Genomic DNA, 17810 nt, shown 5'->3' on the forward strand with positions numbered 1-17810 from the left:
GCATTTTCTGAGTAAATTGCGGGTCTCCTAATTTGCGGGCCCTGTGCGATCGCACGGTTTGCACACCCCAAAGACCGGCACTGCTGCAGAAAAGACATGTAAAACCAATATAGATCAAAATTCTATGAAATGAGCAAAAATTGCTGTTAATGCGCCTGATTAGATGTGAAGGCTTTATGTAGATATAAAAACTTCCACAAACGCGTTCTTTATTCATGTATTGGTAAATCTATTACGCAAATTGTTGTCTTTGATAAAGATTTCTTGTGCTGTCGTTACAGAGAGCCTTGTATCATATCACTTTACTCGAAATTACATTCCCATATCAGCAGTGTTTGCAAAATATAAAATGTAGTCTACTTCCGAACAAAGAAATGGGTGAAGAACAACTTTCAGGTGTTCATGCTTGCGTAAAAAAAAAACATTTACAACACGAGAAAATCCATCGTGGTACTGCAATCAGTGTAGCCTAATTAGCGATAGCCTATAAGGCCCTATATTATAGTAGGCTATGTGTTTTTAAAAGTTCAAGGTTGATACTTTGCACCGTGTTTTTTATGTGGTAGACAGATACCACACTCGATGATCATTTACTTTCTGTCATTGTTACATCAGATTTTCACCGCTGGATATAGCTATGAATAGCTTTTAAAGAAACGCTGCATATCAAAGACGTGACCTTTCCAAAATGATAATGAAAAATATTTGTTCTCCCATTATAATATACCACTGGCCAGGCCATATATAATACTATTATTTTTAAAGGAGCTGTTAGCGGGATGATTTTCCTTGACGAGCCGAATCTGGCCCGCGGGCCGTAGGTTGCCGACCTCTGCACTATACGGCTTATGCAATGTCGTTTCAACTGCTTTACACTCCTCCAGTCCAAGGGGTGCACTTCCGCCTAGAGACCCATCCATTTACAGTCTGTTTAGCATTTTTTTACAATTTACGGTATAATAAAAAATGGGGAACTTCTGCTACAAATGCTCGATATGCAATGGCTTACATTAAGCTACATCATGGACTTCTGCTTTGTCGGTCATCATTGTACAACTATTTCAAATCAACGAAGCCAGTAAATCTACGCAATTTTGTTAAGAGTTGATGGCTAAACAATGATATTGTAGCCTACACTCGCTTTCTTAAGAAATTTCTTGGCTGTTGACACCAAGGCTTCTAACGATGATGGCAATTCGTTTGAAAAAATAATGCTTTGAAACTTTATTGTGTAGAAATGTAGAAGTTTTATTGATTGGCTGAAGAAACTAAAGTAAGAAATTGCTTTTCTGTAACGTTTGACAAGTTAGCGTTATACTGTGAAGATTGAACATGCAGCGACCAAGCGACGAACAACCACGAGAACAAAACAATCCAAGGCCAGAAGAACCGCCCCCACAGCAAAGGTGGTATGAAGCGATTTGGGGTGAACTTCATTTGAATTTCAGGCAAATGAGACTTAAAGTAACCGGCATTGCAACCACACTACTTGTTGGAGTAGGTTCATATACCGTTTATAGAGTGGTGACTGAAAACCCGAAGCTATTTTTTAAATTTGCAACCGTCCTAGCAGAAGGCTCAGGAAGGATTATGTCAATGGCTGGTGATTCATCAATCTTGGTAGACATCATAGTAGAAAACAGAAGAGAAGCAGAGAAACTTATAAAATCTTTGGAGTCAGGGGAATTGCTAAAGACTTTAAATAAGGAGTTTGATGTTACACGTGGACCAAAGATTCAGTTTGACTCCATCGACTTAGTGGAAGTAAAACTTCTCAAACAAACAAAAGATTTTAAAACTCTGAAAAAAGAAGCCGAAAATGCTTTAAACCTTTTTGTAAAAAGAAATAAGGACACCCACCCTGTCGGTTCTGAGGTAAGTGCTGGCCGATTTGTTTTTTCAAATTTGTACAATCAATAAAGTCGCTTAAGTAAAGATAAGTTAAATTATCGATAAGGTTTCACCATTTGTAACTAATAAATATGAAAAACCAAAACAAATTCTATGCAGAGGGTCAAAAAAGTTTCAAAGTTTTATGGAGCATAACCCAACTAAGAATAAGTATAGCGACTTCTAATATACGGCAATAAAAAAACTGTGCAGGTGATTTTCTGCAATGTTGAAGTTGAAAAAGTTTTCAGCGTTTCTCATGAAAGGTAAGCAATTGCAATGTTTTTGTTGTTGAAATCTTGTTCATGCTATTAGTAACTATAGTAGTTAATTTTTACAACTATTACTTCAAAGTAAATGGGTTGCTGATATACAAACAGATAATTACCCAGAATCAGTACAATGGTTCTTCACTTTTCACAAAACGGGGTGCGCCCTTGTGTACTTTTTTGTAGGCTACTCAGTACGCAAAGTAGCTGCGAGATTGGCCTCAGGTTTAAATTTCATAAAAGGAACAGACATTTGCTTTCCATGTCACTTTTCAGCAATACTGAGTTTTCGTACCAAAATATTTTAAAGCACAACAGTAGACTAGTCATCGCTCACTTGATTCACCTAAACTAGCTATCGACAGCCTCATACTACTGCTCCGAACCATCATTTGACCAACACAGGTCATTGCTACTGTAGTATCGTTTACAAAGTGTTTAGAATGACACAATCTAGAGTTAAACTTAGAATTATCAGCGATAGAGCAAAACGTACTAACCATAAATTAAAATAGTTTTTCTTTACGTTTTTTCTTGTGTCAGATAACCTAATTTTTAATCATAATTGTGAAGATTAGCCTGCACTTTCCATACTCACCTTACATTTGCTGTTTTGTGAAAGACTAGGGTGGTCCCAAAAATTTTTTTTTAGAATTTTGTTACAACCACCTTATCTTTTTTTTACATTGCCTAAAAGAAGTTAATGTGCAAAATTTGGTTAAAATTGAACAATGTTTAGAGGTGCCACAAAGCCATTTTATTTTTCTCTCAAGACGCAATATAAAATAGTGTGGCTATTAACTGTTTCTAAACCCTTCTGTACTATGTTATACTGTAATGTTATCACGACCTTAACAAATGTTTATTCCATGGACAATTGGGCATTGGGCCAGCTTTAACCAAGTTTTTTAGCCCAGCAACAACAGTTCTTTTTGTTGCATCTGGAAAGTTCTTGCGGTGATCTGCCACCACTTGAAGGAGGCATTGTCTTTGTTTCTCATCCTTTGTCAGAACATGGATATACTCCTGAATTAGAGCCACTCCTCTCTCAGCTGTGTCGTTAAGCACTCGAAACTGTGCTGCTTTCTTTTTTCCTGCAATGTAACCATCATTTGACAGCCACAGTGACGATGACAATGACAGGAAATCTGTTGACAAAGTCAGAGCTTTGAAGAACTGCATAGATTTTACTGAAACAAAGTCTTCTATCTCACTTGCTTCAATTTCTTCCATCTTCAAGCTGGCTTTCACGGCACGACTACTCTTTCCAGGCTTTTTAAGGTTCTTAACCATTCTTTGCTTCCTCTCTTCAGCAGCACCAACATCAAAGAATGCATATGCCACAACTTCTTCACTCATGTACCAAAGATGGTTGAGGAATTTTCTGCATGTCACTTTGGAGACACTGCTGTCAATGGAGGCATAAGCTTTCAAATTCTTCAAGAAGGCCAGGTCATTGGCTGGTGCTGAAACTGATACCGGTGCATCAAACCAGGCTCTGAAATACACCAACACTGCGAATAGAACAACTTATGCAAGCCCTTTATTTTGCTTTGCTGTCAGCTTTACTTGTGCCCGGAACATCCAAATCTTGAGAGAATAAAGGACCTTGCTCATCCACCGTGCTCTGTGGAAAGCTCCGGGCTTTCTGATAACCAAAACACCATGATCTGGCAATTCACCAAGGAAGAGGATGATCAGTTCCAAATATTCTCTGTAATCTTCTCTTGGTTGTTGTTTGCATAGATATTTCTTTGCAGACATCAACAAGGAATCACGTTCTGGTGTGATATAAATCTCCACTGAAGGTTCACTTGCTGCGGTTTCATAATCATCTTGCTTGAGATGTGGCCAGCGCGCTTGAAACTGCTTGAAAGTCTTGATGTCAGGCCCTGATGACGGTCCCATGGCATTGTTGAATACTGCACCTATCACTAGTTCAAATATGTGGTGCCGACACGGCAACCATAGAACTTCCTTCTCTAGCTGGACCTCAAGAAGATGACATGCTCCATTCCTTTTTCCTGTGTTGCTGCTAGTAGGCCTAGTATCAAAACTCATTGCTACAACATTGTCTTCTAGCACTCAATCATTCAGGACTTTTTTGACTGCCAAAGCCATCGATTGTCCAGATCCACTTGTCAACTTTGGTACAGCAAGCAACTTTTCTGTACCATCATACGATACAATCACTGGTAACCTATCGTATTTGTCCTGACACCCTGCTGTGTCTGGGATTAGCTTTCCATCCCAATGCACAACAACCTTAACTCCCGGATCAAGAATCTCAAGACTGAAATTGTCCTTAGGCTACTGGAAATAGCAGCTTCTTGTCTTAGTGACCTTCTTGACTGACGGATAGTTTTTCGATTAATGGCCAATTCATCCACATTGTGGCCTAAACTTTGAGCTGTTGCAGCAATGATATGAACAGCTGCTCTGTCACTGACTTTGGTTCGGTCCAGAGCTTGTGCTAGTCCTGGAGAGATCACATTCTTCGCTCTAGCTGTAATTGTACATTTCCGTGTTTTTGGTGTCTGCACTTCTGAAGAACTGGACTGCTCACACTGTTCAGTATTTTCAGACTCTGATGACGATGTTGAGATATCTTCTTGATAACATGCTTGCACTGCAGAAGATGATACTTTTGCCTTTTCAGCTCGAGCTTGCTCCTCTTGTTTCCGCTTGACAGTTCGTGTTTCTTTCGCAGCAAGTTCGTGATCAACTGAACCTGGGAAACCTCTTTGTCCATCTCTTTGTGTCATCAGAAAAACCCGGTCTTCTTCAATAGTAGTCAGATCCAATGCTTTCGCGTGTGCTATGTCAAACAGTTTGTCAAGATCGGCACTGAACTTTTCTTCTTTCTTCATATGTGTATCTGTTCTCCTTAAAGCCGCCTTCTGGAGTCCTTTCCATTGCAGAAATAACTTTTCCAGTCTTTCTCTTGCATGTGTTTCTGTGCATGTTATAATCCTGGCTCTCTCCCAGACAGTTCCTTGGTATTGGGACCAATCAACCAAACATAATTGTCCTTTCTGGTTTTGGGCTTTGCACCACCGATAGGCCCCCTACTATTATTACTGTTGCTAGCCATCTGAAAAACATAGAAAAAAAAAATATTAACAACTTCATCAGTACACTACGATCAGTGCTCATCGTTTAAGGACCCCTTAGTGCATAAAAATTAACCTTCTGTCAGTCTATAAACTCCCCCTGCCTCTTCTTTTTCATAGAAGTAGCATATTCAACTTAGAACTGCAACTTGTTTGCTATGCTTGCTATCTTGCAAGTTCTTGGCTTCGCTTTCAAATTCTAGCCATCAAAGAAATTATGCAATACTCATTGATTTGGGTGTAAAAAGAATTTGCTTGAAGAGAAAAATTCTGCACTGGATAATTTTTATTTCGAATCGGCAGTACCAAAAAAAGATTTCGAATCATTAGGGAATTGTATAAAATCAAAGTACTGAAATAACACCCTTAACCCGATTTGCAACTTCGTGTGGCACCTCTAAATATTAACCAATTTTTCTGAAATTTAGCTTGTTGCCTTCTTTTAGCCTATGTAAAAAAATTGTAGGGTGGTCGGAATGTTTCGAATAAAAAAAAATTTTCCCATACATTTCGGGACCACCCTAGTGAAAGACACATCTAATTTTTTAACTAGTGGCTTATACTGTACCAAGGTACCGTGCAAAACGTGCTGCTGAGCAAAATCAACTATAGTCACGTCACTAAATTAGCTTAAACCAGGGCTTCCCAAACTGGGGGTCGCGTAACAAACTTCAGGGGTCGCAGAAAGTATACCAATTTACACAAGGTACTGCATATTAACACTTCTGTGCGATATGCTATGACAGTTAATAACTTTATTAAGAGTCGCGTACTCTATAGGCTGCCCGTATTTTTGAAAATTTATGAGGTGAAATGGAATCGGAGTTAAAAACTCTTTTATTGCATCGTTCGTGAAGTGAGGTGGCTTTCAAAAGTTAAAGCTTTAAAATGGCTAGCCAATTAACGTTGAAAACCGAATTCGTGATTTTTCCAACAGACTAAAATTCAGTCTTGATAGATTGAATCTTTATCCTCGGACTGGGAAAGCTTCTTGCAGAGCTTTATCCTGGCAGTTTTGCATACTTGTAGAGGCTTTGAACCACTGACGCAGGCCCGGTCACCGAGATTGACAGAGTGAAGTTTCCGATTGTTGAAGTCTTGTTGCCGGGGAATAATTCCATCCATTATATGCCGCTGAATGGAGAGCAGTCTTTGCGCACACCCCGAGAGTCGAACCAGCGCCGCTTGATCTTGAAGCTTCTTCGTTCCAGAAGTCACGCGCTAACCAACTGAGCTATTGGTTCACCATTTTCACAATGACATCTAGCTTTTGGAATTATGTCAAATGTCAGATTTTCTTGAAGAACTAAACGAATTTAATTTGTCCCTCCTAGGAGAAAACATCAATATTTTGCATTGAAATCTAAAATCGGTGTCTTCATAAAAAATTGAACATCTGGAAACCAAAATTCAAACTGATTTATCTGAAATGTTCTCACTTCGCCTACCGTTCCAACCTAAACAACATTGAAACCGCCTTGAGACCTGCATTTACAAACACTGAGCCAGTGAGCCACGGCTGGACTTGCTTTGTAGCAGAAGGCAGTCACACCTATCACACTGAATAAATGTGTTTGCTTTTTCGTTTTGTTTCCAGTAGGCTGCCCATAGGCTTCGTTGTAATGGTCAGAAATAAATAAAAATAAGCTGAACTGAGTGCCGGTAAATTGTTTTTGGTTTTCGTTAGATTTAAGCTTTTCAATAAATATCACAAATGTATATTTCGCACTCTTCGTCGTTTTAATCGTAAGGGGCCGCGAAAATTTTTAGAAGATTAAAAGGGGTCGCGAGCAAAAAAGTTTGGGAAGCCCTGCCTTAAACGAACCATTTAGTCTACTACCTATTATTTGTATCAGCCTGCTGGCAGTAGAATAATCAAAACAACTATTGGTGAAATACATGTCGATTGTCGATGCTTATGTTTATGAAAACAGATAGGCTACGCTTAAAACTTGTAAATTTAATCAGGACCATTGAACCTACTACTTCAACATCCACTGATATTACAAAACAGCATTTTGGAACATCGAGTGTTTTTGCAAAGGTGAGTTTTTAATACATATCTTTAAAATATAAAATCACAACAGAGGAGCAATGGATCTTGTCCAAAACTATGAGAAAAAAATGAAACAGTTTGTGTTTTTTGATCAAATTACGGAAAAACTCGACGTAGACTACCAAGGTCCTGACATGCTTTGCTGTTCTGAGTCCACTTTTTAATCAAAATTTTTTGTTTGAATAAACCTACAAACAATAAATTATCAATTTGAGTTATTCAAATATCAAGTTTGAACTATATAATTACGTATTTATAAAATTCCCTCTAAAAAAATCTCCCATAAAATTTTGTATAAACTGGAAACCGACAGAAAAAAACGTCATATCTTGCTCTCTTGCGCCAATCGTGATTGGGGATGTTAACGGACCTCTGCACTACTGTTAAGTATGGTCAGTTAATTCCTGGTTGAGTGGTTAGTTAATTCGGTCTTAATTATAAAACCAAAGACAAAAACAATGTGATCGCAGGACCCTTCCATCGTGATGACAAGCGACACTGAGAAACAAGTGACATTGAGAGGAGTTCCTCCGAGTTTCAGCGTCGGGGAAGCCAAGCGACTTCTGCAAGAAATTTTGAACGATGATTCCTCAGTAATTGGAGTTCGTTACCCAAGCAGCTCAGATGGTTCTGTTATGGTCGTTGAGCTAAGGTCTCCACAACGTGAGTGTTCAGATAAGCATTGTTTGTTGGTGTTTTTTCAGTTCCTGGTATTGAAAACACCTAAAATTATTTCAAAGTTTAGATCAAACCAATAAAACGTTTTAAAAGCATTTGTTTTGCCTACTGCAAATATTCTCAACATCTTTGGGTAACTTACATTCCTTCCTTTGCTCATGTTGAGCTTTTCATTGCTTTCGTGGTATAGTTACTTATTGTAATAAGCAGCATATGGATGTAAGTGGTGAAGCGTTGGTTTGCAATCATCACTCATTTGATACTTCTGTGAGGAACTAGCATTATAGTCATGTTCTTGCGTCTTTACATAAGAATTAAAACAACAAGCGTGTTTTAAATGAACAAATAATATTAAAAGAGTAGTTTTGATGTCTTCGTTCTCCGGACAAAAAATGTATTTTGTTTATGATAAATTGTGTCAGGAGTACAATACACTTTGTCAAACGCAAGTCTGATCAAAACTTTTAGTGGAAAAGCAAACAATTAAGTTGGCAGTTCATCCGCGCCGCTGAGAGTAAAGAGCGTTTAGCGCTCATCGTAGTCATGCCGTATGACTGAGGATGTGAGTCATTTTTTTGGGCTCGTTTTGTTTTCAAAACAAAACGAAAAAAAACAATCGTTTTTTTTTTGCGGAAGTCATCTGTGCAAAATTTAAATGCTGGAACAAAATTTGCACTTTTGCTTTTCTGAAATATCTGTTTTGAAATGATTAACCTATTCTATCAAGCGAGTGTACCGCAGTGCAGATTCACCAACTACATTTTAAAGAACATTTACTCATAAGAGCAAAATGGTTGGAACGCCTGGTTAATCTAATGAAAAAATAAAGAGCTCAAAATGATACTGATACTAGATACTGAACTTATGTTGAACTTATGTTCAGCAAACAAACTTTTCGAAAACTATGCTATCTTCATCTTCAGCGCTATAATTGTTACAAGAAATCCCTGATGCCGTATAGTTTTAAATAGAATTCTTGCTAATCAACAAGGGGAACGTTCAAATATTACGTAACGCCTTCGAGGGGGAAGGGGGGGTTTATACAAAGCGTTATCTTAGCGTCACATCGGGGGGAGGGGGTTCAAGCAAAACGTTACGTAACGCTTTCGAGTACGGAATGGTAGTTTTTTATGCTGAATTCGTAGTGAAAAAGCGTTACATGGGGGAGGGGGGGATTGAAAAAAGCGTTATGTTGGCGTTACATGGGGGAGGGGGGGGTCAAAAATTCGGAAAAAAGCGTTACGTAATATTTGAACGTTCCCAAGGACTAACCAACAAGCCATTATGAGTGAAAAAAACGTAATAGAACTCAAGTTTTTATAAAATGGTAAGTAACAGAAGTCAAGAGTTTGATAAAGCAAAGTATCTCAACGATAGCAATAACCTACACTTGCAGTTACCATGGGAAATATTCAAACATGGTGGTCATGGTCTTCATTTCCCAGAATTCACCACCCGAATAGTCCTCATCTTCGTCATTGGTAGCACTTAAATTTGGGTGGTTCATTGGTAGCCTACTACTTGTTGAGCATGCGGTCACACTTCTTAGTTACCGAACCAAGTCAAAACTACAGTAAATTAATTTATAATAAGTTATTTAGAAGCTATAATTTATAGTTTCTTTTGCAACTCTTTGTTGTGATTAACGAAAACAGTTGTAAATTGAAAAAAAATGTATGAAACTAAAAATAAAAGATTAAAAAGCACAACGACTAAAAATGCGTTTTTTTAACATAATACTTTTCTTTAAGTTTGACACAAAGATTTCTTTCTCGTCTGCATAAACAAAAATTTTCAACTGCCAAACATAAACCGAGATGTAGACAAAACAGTTGAAAATTGTCCAATGAAATGGCGTAATTGATTGATAACACCAATATCGACTTCACTTTATTTGACTTTAAGCAAAATGTTTTTTTTCAGTTGAAATTCTTCCCTGGGGAGAAATTTCTCCCAAGACTAGAACCATTGGCCTAAAGGTTTTCGCATGGGCCGTCACAACCAAGCGATGCGTTATTTTGAAGTTGAAATGGTACCACAAGCCATTCATCTTCCAACAAAATGTTAAAACTTAAAAAAAAAACATCAAACCTAGTGTTGGTAACTTTTGAAAATGTTCCCCTGTCGAGCGTATGTGACAATACTTCAACAACCTCATTTTCAAAATAAATGCTACATTAACTATCTTCGATGTATCATCGAGTAACAAGCAGGCCTAACTGCGGCACAAACGTGAGTGTTGTTAACCCTTCTTAGCGCAATGTAATGTATACAGTACGTTTTATGACTTTATCTTGATATAACTTTTTACTCAAAGTAATTTTTTCATCTTCACTCTTCAGTGGTAGAAAATCTCCTGACTAACACCTCTGCCCAAACCCAAATAAAGGAAGCTTTCCGCAAGAAAATGGTAAGATAACAATGTTAATGAAACGTATTTGCCTGCCAAGATGTTATAAATGTTGTCTATTTAATGTTTATGATATTCATACGACCACAAACATGTGTCTTGATGCAACTGTCCCGACGCTCAACTGTCACTGCACTAGTTTGACACCGCTCAAGAGCATGCGGCTGCGTTTATGACAGAATAATTTAAGGCATGCCTGAAGGTGGACACAAAGGTTGGATTTCTGACCTTTTCGTCTCCTCAATTTAAATTTTCAAACACCCGGCGTGAGGCAAGAAACGGCAAAAAAAATATAGAAAACCATCTGGAGCTTTGACACAGTGCTGCTCAATCTTGCCGTTTCTTCAATGTCACATTTCTTCATTGTCAATGTATTATTCTATTTTTCAGGCTGCAATGGAAAAAAGAAAAGATGTATTTTATGAAGCAAAAATCTGCGGAGTTCCAGAAGGTTTCGATCTCATTGAAGCTCAAAAACTTCTGCAAGAGATTGTTGACGACAACTCTGTCGTGACAGATGTAAATTATTTGGAAAATCCCGATGGTTCTGTCAAGAAATCTACAATTGTGGCATTGATGGCAACTCCAAAACGTAATTTTCTTTACTGCCATTAGTTTTAAAGTTAGTTTACATAGTTATAAATTGTGCTAAACTCTTTAGCCAAACGCATAGACGTAGGAGTGTAAAACATTTTGAGGGGCGAACAAAATTTGTCCAATTTTTTTTTACAATTTGCCCAAATATTGTCTTTGCATTTATATTTTCAAAAATGCAAGACTATTCACAACCTCTGAGGTAGTGCAGTCTAATAATAACTCTACCAGTCGTCAAATTGGTGTGTACGAAAACACAGGAAACTAAACGTACAGCAGCAAAACAAGGCTAACTTAAATTGAACCTTTATTTAGACCTGTCTAGTGTCTGTGTTCCAATTAAATAAACAATCAAATTGAAACACTCTTGTATATGTATGGCACAAAACAAAACTATATGTATTATTGTATTAAGCCTAACTGGATTTAACAACAATTTGAACTGAGACTTCAGCAATAACTCGATAACAATTACTGAATATCCACGTCGCCAGATTATTTGAAAAACTTTAGCCGACTTCAATAAAAAGCCAGACCAAAAGTAGCTCAATCTTTTCATGATGAAGAGAGTCCAAAGACTCAGTATTTGTGAATTTGCATTGAAAAAAAAACAAACTAAAATGACAACTTATTCATAGTGATTGCCCTAACCACGAATTGTTTTTCATAAACAGGAAATATTTTTCTTCATCCACTCTTTAATTCTGAATATATATATTTTTTGTTGCTAATCACTTCTAGCTACTTGTGTCTGCTTTACAAAGTATTAATTTCAGTTGAAAAGTCCAACAACTTTAAATATACCGACGAAAATCGTGATTGAGTGCAAGGATTTCGCGGTTTAAGGAAATATTCCTAATACGTAATTGCGCAGTTGGGGAAATTCGTGGATGCTACAAATCTTTCAATTGCACGTTTATTTTGGAATGAACTTACTTACATTTGACATGGTTAGGTCCTGCGTCCCCGGGCCTGCGTCAGTGGTTCAAAACCAGGGATATCTATAACTACGGGATTGGAAACTCCATCCAGTGCTATACATCAGTAGGGTCATCACATTATTACGACTACAGAGAGATTAACAAAATAAAATGCCCACTAAAAGATATACAAAATTCGATTTTACAATAATAATACAAAATGTACACTCACATTAAAACTTAATTGATTATAAAAGTACATTTACGCTGCTAGAAAAAAAACAATGACTCCAAAAAATGAATGAATGCAACGAGTCCAAAAATCGCCTACTGTTGTTCTCAAGCATTCTGCGCGCTGCATATCGGATCAGAAGTAAACGAGGAGTGTTCAGCAATCAGTGAAATACGTTGTTGTATCATCAACTTGTTCACAGACCAATCTAGTACGAAACCAATCCGTTTACGACGTCATCAGAACTAAAACCAATAGTCATTCTGTTTTTTTTTTAAACAGCAAACAAAATACAACATGACTGCACTAATGGAATACAAATAAATAAACAAGCCAGGCAAGCGCAGACCTTACAATTTACAGCAGGTGAATTGATTGTTATACTTTTGGTTGTTCGTTTAGCCTACTACTTGCTGCCCTTTGAGGTCAATTTATGTGATTATTTATCACAGCAGCGCACAAAGCAAAGTGACCCTACTGGTGTATAAAATGGTTTTCAGTTCCACAGAGTTTCCAATCCCGTAGTTATAGATATCCCTGTTCAAAACCTTTACAAGTATGCGAAACTGCCAGGATTAAGCTCATAAAGAAGCTTTCTCAGTTCGAGGATAAATGATAATGATAAATGATTGAGAATAAAGATTCAATCAATCAATCTATAGCAATCTATCGAAAATCAATGATGATAAGCTTACTTTTGTTTGTCAACTGTGCTTTTTTACAGTTAGCCTACTTTTTGCGGTTGTGCAATTGAAACTTATCATTTTGCCCAAATTGCAATACCACATGCAATGGTTTCCCAAATCGATGATAACGCATTTTACATTCATTAGAAAATATCAATGCATCTCATAAATTAGAACAATTATGCAAAGTCTATAAACTGGTAAGACTTTCAAACATCATGGTAAGATTAATTTGCCCAAATAACTGGACATTTTTGCCCAAATTTGCGACGTTTTTTTTTTCAAAGAGTGAGCGACCGCCCTCCCTGCCCCCCATCTCCTACGGCTATGGTCAAACGTGTTCAGCCTATATCCAGTAGCGTAGCGTTTTAAGGGGCATCGGAGGGCACGTGCTCCCGCAATCATTTGGAAGATGCAGTAATTTTTTTCATTTCAAAAAAAGTCTTCATAACGTTAGTTTAAAAAATTTGTAAATTATAAAATATCAGGTGTGGGGGTAAGGGTCCGGCTCACACTTGCGTAATTCATAAAGAATACTTCACTAGTAAAGTTGCTGCTTTTAAAAACATTGTTACCAATAAAGTATTTTCAAACGCATTTATGACATAATGGTCGTCTTTTGTTTTTCACCAGTTTTGCTCGTTTGTCGTCGTTTGGTTGTCAGTGGAGATTAGCACGTTAGCCTACGTAAGTTACATTTTTTTTGTCGGCGCAAATATTAATCATTTTTTTTTCAAATCGAGGTGAAACACATAAATATATGTTTTGATAGCAGAAATCGTAGAAAGAAATTTTTTGTGACAAACAAAAAATATAAAGATGTGTGACTGGAGTAGAAACTTCTCAATTTTTTAACCTGCTTTATGCTATGCTTTTGTTGTTTAGGCTATAGGCCTATTTAGAGTGTATAAAGCAAAACCAGGCTACTGTCGACCCAGGCGAACAACTTGAACACCCGGTCTATTTTTCACTGATGGTTAGTCTAATTTTTAGTAGGCTACAGTTTTTACGTGTATTGGGACTAGTGTTGGTTATTGGTTTAGTTTTTAACACAAAATTTCGTTTCAACGAAAAAATCTTTTTCATCTACCATTTCAAAATCAGTGCAATTTGGTTTCGTTATCCGCTAAAAAAATGAAATGCAGGAGAATGTTACAAAGCAGAAAACGTTATGAAGTGCTAAATGAGCGGCTTGCACATAAAGTGCTTGGTCAAGATATGAACTATATTTTCGAGTGAGGGTGCATCAAGCAAAACTCAGTGTATTCCAGAATTCTACTACTGTTACATAATTCCTTTGCCTTGATTTTCTTTTTGAGTTCAACTTTTAAAGCGCCACATATCCCGTGATATTGGCTTTAAACACCTCAAGTTTATAGCGATTTGATCAAGTTTCAGCAAAAGAAATCAAATTTCTTTTTTTTTCAACAGAGTAGGCCGATCACAAAATTGTAGATCAATTCCGTCCAACCGAATTTTGTCCGCTGTGATTTGAAAGTTTGTTTGCAAGCAAATGGCGATGCTGACTCAAATTTAATTGATTTGATTCTAAGACTTTAATTCAGTGGTTCGTAACCTTTACTAACTTGCCGAACCCTTACGCTAATCTGCAAGCTTTCGTTGAAACCCAAACTTTCGCTAAATTACAAAAACAAAAACCTACCATATTTAATAGTAATACATTACTGTATCAATGAGACTTCTGTTGTTGTTTTTTTGAGACCAATAGCGAGATTCGAGGCTTGTCTCGGAAACAGCAATTCTCATGTCATTTTCTCATGCAAGCCGGTTTCGTTTTTGCTTTAACATCCACCAGAATAGAAAACGCATGCTGGCATAAATAAGTGGTTACGAATGGCATGAAAAATTCAAGGGCAATTTTTGTATTAAGAGGATAACTTTCCATTTGTTGGCACCAAAACGTTTGAAGATTTGTTGTGTTAAAGTTTCTTTTATCGCATCTCGCTTTCATGAAGCTCGATGATGTCATCTTAGTATGGACTGTTCATGTCTTGTACTAGCATCATAAGCAAATGGGTGACGTATCCATTCTGGATATTGCGTTTGTTTAGGAAATTAGTTTTGAAATGAATTTTGCAACTTCTGTAAATGCTCAGTGAATACTGGCTTAAGTCTCTAAACTTCTGCAACTTTGCCATTAATTGCTGTATCAGAACTACTTACTACCTCTTCCAGACGCGGAAAGTTAGCGAACTTGTTATTTTCCAATCGCTGCCACCACAACTGCAATTTCCTCTGAAAAGCACTCATTTGCTCTTCAGCTTCTATTACATTTTTACCACTTCCATGCATTTGGTAATTCACCTGATTGAGAGCACCAAAGATGTCGAGAATGTTTGTTTTTCACTGGCTGTTTTCACTTGATTGTTTCATTAAAGTGGTGTTTGTTATGTTTTTGACAAAAGTATTAATATTTCATAAGTTTATTGCCTATTACATAAAAAAGTTACACAAAGAACGGACAAAATAAGAAAAGCAACGTATTGCGTTAATTTGACTAGCATGTGATGATGATGGCTATCCCTCGTCTTCGAGGATGATGGCCTTCGCAATAAAATAAAAGCTAACGGTGAGTTCTTAAATGGCTAATCAGTCCAATCTTGGCTTTAAAAGTTCGGTTATTTACATATGGTACATTTAAGATCCTTTGGAAGAGTTGGTTGTGGGTGTGATTGTCGTTCTTTTCTTTGCATTCTTTTTTCTTTTAACCTATTAGATCTGCTCTTCTCAAACGTGGCAACACCTTTCTGAGTGGCAGATCTCCAAAGCGGTAGCCACTTTAACAAGTCGAAATTCTGCCACTGAAATTGACTACAATGCAACCGCCCACCAATCAGAACGTGTTATAAGAGGCTACCGTCCAATTGTGACCCTTCTAGCACTCATCCAGAGAGTTAATGCTTGTTTTGAACTTTATTTGGTAATTACAGAAGAAAAAGAGCAATAGCAGTGGTGAGAATCGAACACGCGTCAATGAAATGACTACTTTTTAGCCCTAACCCTAACCCCTAAGCCAACCAGCTGACAAAAAATCCATCACTTAATTTACTTTCTATGATCTTCTTTTCGCCATTTTTTGCGTCACTTAAACCGTAGCTTATGATTGGTTGGCGGTTGCATTTTAGTCAATTTCAGTGGCAGAATTTCGACTTGTTAAAGTGGCTACCCTCCAAAGCAGCCTATCCTCTGCGGTTTCCTTCCAGTTTGTATAATTGATGTTACACATTTTAAGATTACTCTTCAGTGAGTCTTTATACCGCTGCTATTGTCCACCTACCGAACGCTTACCCTTAGCCAATTCCGAGTAGAACATTTGTTTAGGGAGACGCTGATCTGGCATTCGCACTACATGCCCGCACCATCTGAGTTGATTTCGAATAATGCGGGACTCAATGCTTGTTGTTTCAGCCTCTTCTAGCACGCTCAAATTTGTTCTTTTCTCTTCCCAGCTGATATTCAGAATTTTGCGCAGGCAGCGTTGTTGGAATCTTTCAAGAGTTTTAATATGGTTTCGGTAGGTGGTCCAGGTCTCGGAACCATATAGTAGTGTTGTGATAACTACTGCATTGTAGACGGCGAGCTTTGTACTTTTTCGTATGTTATGGTTGTCAAATATTCGTGAGCGAAGTTTTCCAAAAGCAGTGCTAGCACAATTTAAACGATGTTGTATTTCATCCTGAAGGTCAGCGTTGTCTGAAATTTCACTTCCGAGGTAGCAGAAGTGTTTCACATTTTTTAGAGGTGTATCATCGAGAAGGATTTCTGGCAGAGCACTGGTACGATCTTTAAGAAGTGGTTGAAAGAGGACCTGAGTCTTGTTGATATTGATGCTAAGTCCAAGCCTCTTGTATGCTTGATGGAAAGCATTCAGAAACTGCTGTAGGTGGTTTTCACTCAGTGCTGCTACACAGTTATCATCGGCATATTGAAATTCCATGATACTCCGTGTTGTAGTCTTTGATTTACTTTTAAGGCGGGCGAGGTTAAAGAGCTTTCCATCCATGCGGTAAGATATTTCAATGCCAGATGGAAGGTCATGGTGGACTATTTCCAAGATAGATGCAATAAAAATTACAAAAAGAGTTGGTGCTATTACGCAGCCCTGTTTCACTCCAGAGTTAACCAGGAAAGGTTCAGAACTGTTGTTGCTGGTCTGTACTCTGGCAAACATACCATCATAAAGAAGACGCAGAATACGAAGAAATTTGTCTGGACATCCGTATTTCGAAAGTAGGCTACATCCCACAGGAGATCTCTTGAGACGCGGTCGAAGGCCTTAGATAGGTCAATAAAGGCCATGTACAGTGGTTGATGTTGTTCACGACACTTTTCTTGCAATTGTCTGAGGGAAAATATCATGTCTGTGGTGCTACGCGACGGCCTGAAGCCAGCCTGAAATTCAGGAAAGATCTTCTCGGATATCAGTTTGAGGCAATTGTTCAAAATACGTGCTAAAATCTTGCCAGCAGTTGCTAACAGAGAGATCCCACGATAATTTCCACACTCTGATCGATTACCTTTGCGCTTGTATATGGTGTTGATATTAGCATCTTTGAAATCAGATGGAACAATTTCATTTGTCCAAATTTTGATTAGCAGTTGATGAAGGTTATGTTGGATTAAACTGCCACCTACTTTGTAAATCTTTGCTGGGATTCCATCAGGGCCCGCTGTTTTGTTGTTTTTCATGGCCAAGATGGCAGTTTTGACCTCTCCGAGAGATGGTGTCTGAGAAAGAGAGTCTTCTTGTGTCATGCTGGGAATAATGTCAATCACGCATTTGTCAATAACAGCTGTATGGTTGAGAAGCTCCTCAAAATGTACCTTCCATCGAGATCTTATTTCGGCTTCGGTCTTAAGTATCGTTTCTCCATCCTTACTTCTCAGAGGGGATTGTCCATGCGTGGACTTGATTGGGGATTGTGGGGATTGTCCAATAAT

General features: G+C 37.8%; 1 protein-coding gene across 1 annotated transcript in view; it reads left to right on the forward strand.

Annotated features, from left to right (window-relative positions):
- Positions 1-1235: 1235 nt before the first annotated feature.
- LOC145777906 (uncharacterized) overlaps positions 1236-17810 on the forward strand; it is a 29666-nt gene continuing 13091 nt past the window's right edge. The window contains exons 1-6 of the mRNA XM_082589265.1: positions 1236-1875; positions 2104-2156; positions 7241-7316; positions 7799-7991; positions 10349-10416; positions 10807-11008. Of these exons, the coding sequence (XP_082445391.1) occupies positions 1333-1875; positions 2104-2156; positions 7241-7316; positions 7799-7991; positions 10349-10416; positions 10807-11008 (1135 nt within the window). The 5' untranslated portion in view covers positions 1236-1332. The remainder of the gene's footprint in view (positions 1876-2103; positions 2157-7240; positions 7317-7798; positions 7992-10348; positions 10417-10806; positions 11009-17810) is intronic.

The sequence above is a fragment of the Aplidium turbinatum genome, chromosome 1, assembly GCF_918807975.1.
Source record: "Aplidium turbinatum chromosome 1, kaAplTurb1.1, whole genome shotgun sequence".
Taxonomy (NCBI): domain Eukaryota; kingdom Metazoa; phylum Chordata; class Ascidiacea; order Aplousobranchia; family Polyclinidae; genus Aplidium; species Aplidium turbinatum.